At 41.8% G+C, this 3,967-nt stretch overlaps 1 protein-coding gene across 1 annotated transcript; it reads left to right on the top strand.

Moving 5' to 3' along the window:
* Positions 1–240: 240 nt before the first annotated feature.
* LOC131475420 (peripheral myelin protein 22-like) lies at positions 241–2,994 on the top strand. Its single transcript, XM_058653531.1, has 5 exons — positions 241–398; positions 1,113–1,203; positions 1,375–1,471; positions 1,574–1,714; positions 1,846–2,994. Exons 2-5 carry the CDS (start codon positions 1,126–1,128, stop codon positions 2,001–2,003), a joined length of 474 nt encoding a protein of 157 aa, XP_058509514.1. The 5' UTR covers positions 241–398; positions 1,113–1,125; the 3' UTR covers positions 2,004–2,994.
* Positions 2,995–3,967: the final 973 nt, after the last annotated feature.

Below are 3,967 nucleotides of genomic sequence, written 5' to 3'. Positions count from 1 at the left end.
AAAGTCATAAAAGTAGAGACAGGCTTTAGATTGTGCACAATAATACCATAGGATGCTCCTTACAATCCCTGCAGACTTTACTATAATCCAGATGATAGGCTACTGAGGGGAGAGGGGAAGGTGCGGTGGGGGAGGGTTGGGGAGGGAGAAAAAGTTTTGGAGCGGGCCTCTGGTGACGTGCAGGGCCTGCAGGGCGGTGTTCTCTCTCAGGCGGAGAAAGAGACGGGACTGGGGTGTGTGTGTGTGTGAGAGAGAGAGAGAGAGAGAGAGCGAGAGAGAAAGAGCCACATCTGGAATAGTAGCTTCAGAGAAACAGTCGAGAGAGGCAGAAGCTGCTTGGTGATAACTTTCCCCAAACTCCCCTTTTCACTCAGACGAACCTCCTGCTTTGCCTTTTCGTAAGTTGGACGTATGTGATGGAGCTTCTTCCTCCTTTTTTTTCCGCGTTGGTTTTGACGTTTTCATTGACTTTCCTTCACCTTCTGGACTTTAAATTTGAAAAAAATGACTGTGGAGTTACTTTTACGCATTTGCCTTTACGCACGACAACTGAGTGTTAGAGTTTGCGCGTGTAACTGTTGCCTCGCGGTGTTTCTGTGTTTGTTTAGAAACGTAGTGCGGATGAAATGGCTATAACACGCTGACGCATGGCGGGGCGGCACTACTACAGGAATGTTTTTTTCCCCTCTCTGTTTCCACGCAGAGTTGTTGTCCAGCAGCATGCATCGATTAGTCGTTCGAACGTGTCGCTCAGTCGTCGACTCATTTTCTCACTAATCCGCTAAGACTCGTATCTGAAGGCGGAGGGAAACGATCTGCGCGGTGAAGTTTTTAAAATTCGATTCTGTTTTATTAACACGCGCCACGCTGAGCTCTCGAGCTCATCGGGAAGACATTAGAGTTCCCTCTCTTTTTTTTTTTTAACGTTTGCATGTAAGAGGATACTTTCACACTGAGGTAAACATTGCGGTTGGTTGCAGAACTGAGGGTGTAGCGCCATCTGGAGGCGAGACGAGCGGTTGTTGTCGAGCTGGGTTGGGTGATTTGGTGGGATGGGGATTTTTCTTAAAACTATGGATTGACTCATATTTTTGTCTTGTGTTTTCCTCCAGATCTACTTGAAAAATGCTGCTCATCCTGCTCGGTGTGCTCGTCTTGCACTTAATCATTCTCATTCTCCTCATCGTGTCCACAGCAGCCAGTGTAAGTTACTTACTATAAAACTTTGTTTTTTCTCTTTTCACCTAATGCAGACTCTGTGAAGCACAGCCTCTAATGTCCGTAGATTATTATTATTATTATTATTGCTGTTGGATATTGTTGCCTTAGACGCTTCAGTGTATTGAAATGTCTCTGTGTTGTTGTGTTTACCAGGCGTGGTCTGTAGGTGGGGATAGGAGCACAGATCTATGGTACAATTGCCTGATATCGTCCAATGGAGGCTACCACTGCAAGCCGTCCACCAATGAAGGTTTAAGAAAACACCCAAAGTGGACACGTTGAGCAGTTTTTTACCGTCACGGGAAAGTTAACGACCGTGCCACAATTGACGCCTCTCGTTTTTGTCTTCCAGACTGGATCCAGGCGGTGCAAGCCCTCATGATCCTGTCGGTTCTCTTCTGCTTCTTTTCCCTCATCGCGTTCGTGTTCCAGCTCTTCAAACTTGTCAAGGGCGGACGCTTCTACTTCACCGCCATCTTCCAGATCTTTGCGAGTGAGTATGACTTCATCACACGCTGACCGGTCACACCCTGAGCAGATGTGGGCGGAGGAGGAGTGAGGTCATCTCGCATTCCCCTTCAAATTCCTTCAGATCCTCCTCACTCCTGTTGTTGTCTTCCCTAGGTTTGTTCGTGATGTGCGGTGCGATCATCTACACTGTGATGTGTCCTGATGACACCCCTCACACACAGTTCGGCTACGCCTATGTGCTGGCCTGGGTAGCTTTCCCTCTCAGTCTCATCAGTGGCCTCATTTATATCGTCCTGAGGAAGAAAGAATGAGAGGAGGAGAGGAGGAGACGAGAGGGAGGGGTCGTAAGGAGACCCCCTTACCACAACATCGCACTGTGCCTACTGCCCACAGACCAGAGACTGACATCCCAACAATATAACAAAAGTGCATGTGTCACTAACAGTTGTAAAAACAGACAGGAGATACTGTCTCGCAATCGCTGCGAATCGCTGTTACCGTTTTGCTGTATTTTAGCATCCATTCATCATATGCTGACAACCGCCGCACACGGTTTGCCGTGTGAATTTCAACACCCTTGCACAACGTGATTCCCGTGGCGACAGTGTTTCCTCGAAGTACGTTAAGCAATATGTTGGTGACGTATTGACTTTAGTTGCATGCTGACACCCAACACTTCCACGAATCCCCCACGTGTGATAACAACGACGAACAATCCCGCCTTTCTTTAGTAGAAGGATGTACATAGTGTCTGTGGTTTTTAGACATATTTATAACATTTTTTTTACATACATTTTTGTACATATTGTTGTCAAAGTTAACATTGTCATCCTCGTTTTTGTGATAGAATCTGTGTCTCTCACAAGTCATGCAGCTGTGCCAAAGAGATACTGCTTCAACTGCCAGAGTACCTAGCTTTTCTCGTCTTTGTCGTCGCCCCCTTCTTTGTCTTTAATTTGCTTTGAACGACGTGCCTTACTTAGAATATGTGTGTTCTTGAAGGAAAATGAGTAAATCCTCAGAAATAAACAAAAAAGAAAGAAACAAGTTTTTTTAGTAAACTTATGAACTTTTTGTCTGAATTATCATTGTACTTGATATGTCAAATAATTTTGCATTTTGTAATCTAGTTTTAAAAATGGTGCTTTTTTTTACCTACTATTCTTGAAATGTATAGCCTACTTTATGTTGCCTGTTGTGTTGTCGTACGATTAATTTGCTTTGTACAAACCTGTTTCCATTTTATTTGTCAGTATTCTTCAAAATAAACCTTTTGAAATAAATCCTTCTTACTGCAGAGCATTTCACTGTGTTTCTTTTGTTTATGCGAGTCAACCTTTCTATTAATATTTAGGCCCTGCAGAAATGTGAACTGATCTCTGATCTCATTTGGGGTGTGATCCCTTTTGTAGTAGCTACATTGTACCACAAGGTGGAGGTGTAACTATTGAAACACTCCAAAGGTCCTCGTCATTCATCTGGGAATATATACAATATTGCTTAAAAATCTGGTCAATATCATGTGTACAATACAGCCAGATAAATGATAAATACAGTGAGTATGTGTGATGTTTAAGTGAAGGAACTTTGTCATACACCATCAAAAAACAAAACAACAAAACCATTGAAATTTCAATATTTCTCTCTAACATGTGGACAGTGACCCCTAGTGTATTCCAGACTAACTTAATACAGAGAGTGCTCCATAGCATGAACAGAAACATAAGGCATTTTTAATTGGTGTTTTTAAAAAAAAAAGACTATAATAATACAATTTAATAAATATAATACAATTTCATTCTGTTACATCTGAAAGCAAATGAGCAGGCAGTCAAAAAAATGTAATATAATAATGTGGCCATTGTCTGTATGTAATAGATGAAGAGGAAAATGATGTCTGTCAAATTCATTTATAATCTCTAGTCTAAAAAAATCACTTTAGGGAGAAGCAACCTGAAAAGTTGGACGTCATTTAACTTTTTTGAGGGGCCCATTACATATTATTCCACTAGGTGGTGACAGTGACACACTTTTTGCAGTGCAGTAATACCAACCCTTTTGTTTATTTGTTTGTTTGTTTGTGTGTCTGTTTGTTGTTGAGAATGAAACTCGATAGACTGCTATTTGAGACATATAGGGTAACATTTTTTTAAGATAAATAAATAGATTAATAAATCACAGCAATTTCTACCATGTCAAGCAAGCAACTCTTTTTTTTTTTTTACTGTTTAAAGCTCATACAATGGTAACATGACACTAATCTTCTCTCACGCTC

This window comes from Solea solea, chromosome 16 (assembly GCF_958295425.1).
Source record: "Solea solea chromosome 16, fSolSol10.1, whole genome shotgun sequence".
Lineage (NCBI taxonomy): Eukaryota > Metazoa > Chordata > Actinopteri > Pleuronectiformes > Soleidae > Solea > Solea solea.
This window is presented reverse-complemented; position numbering and strand designations above follow the sequence as displayed.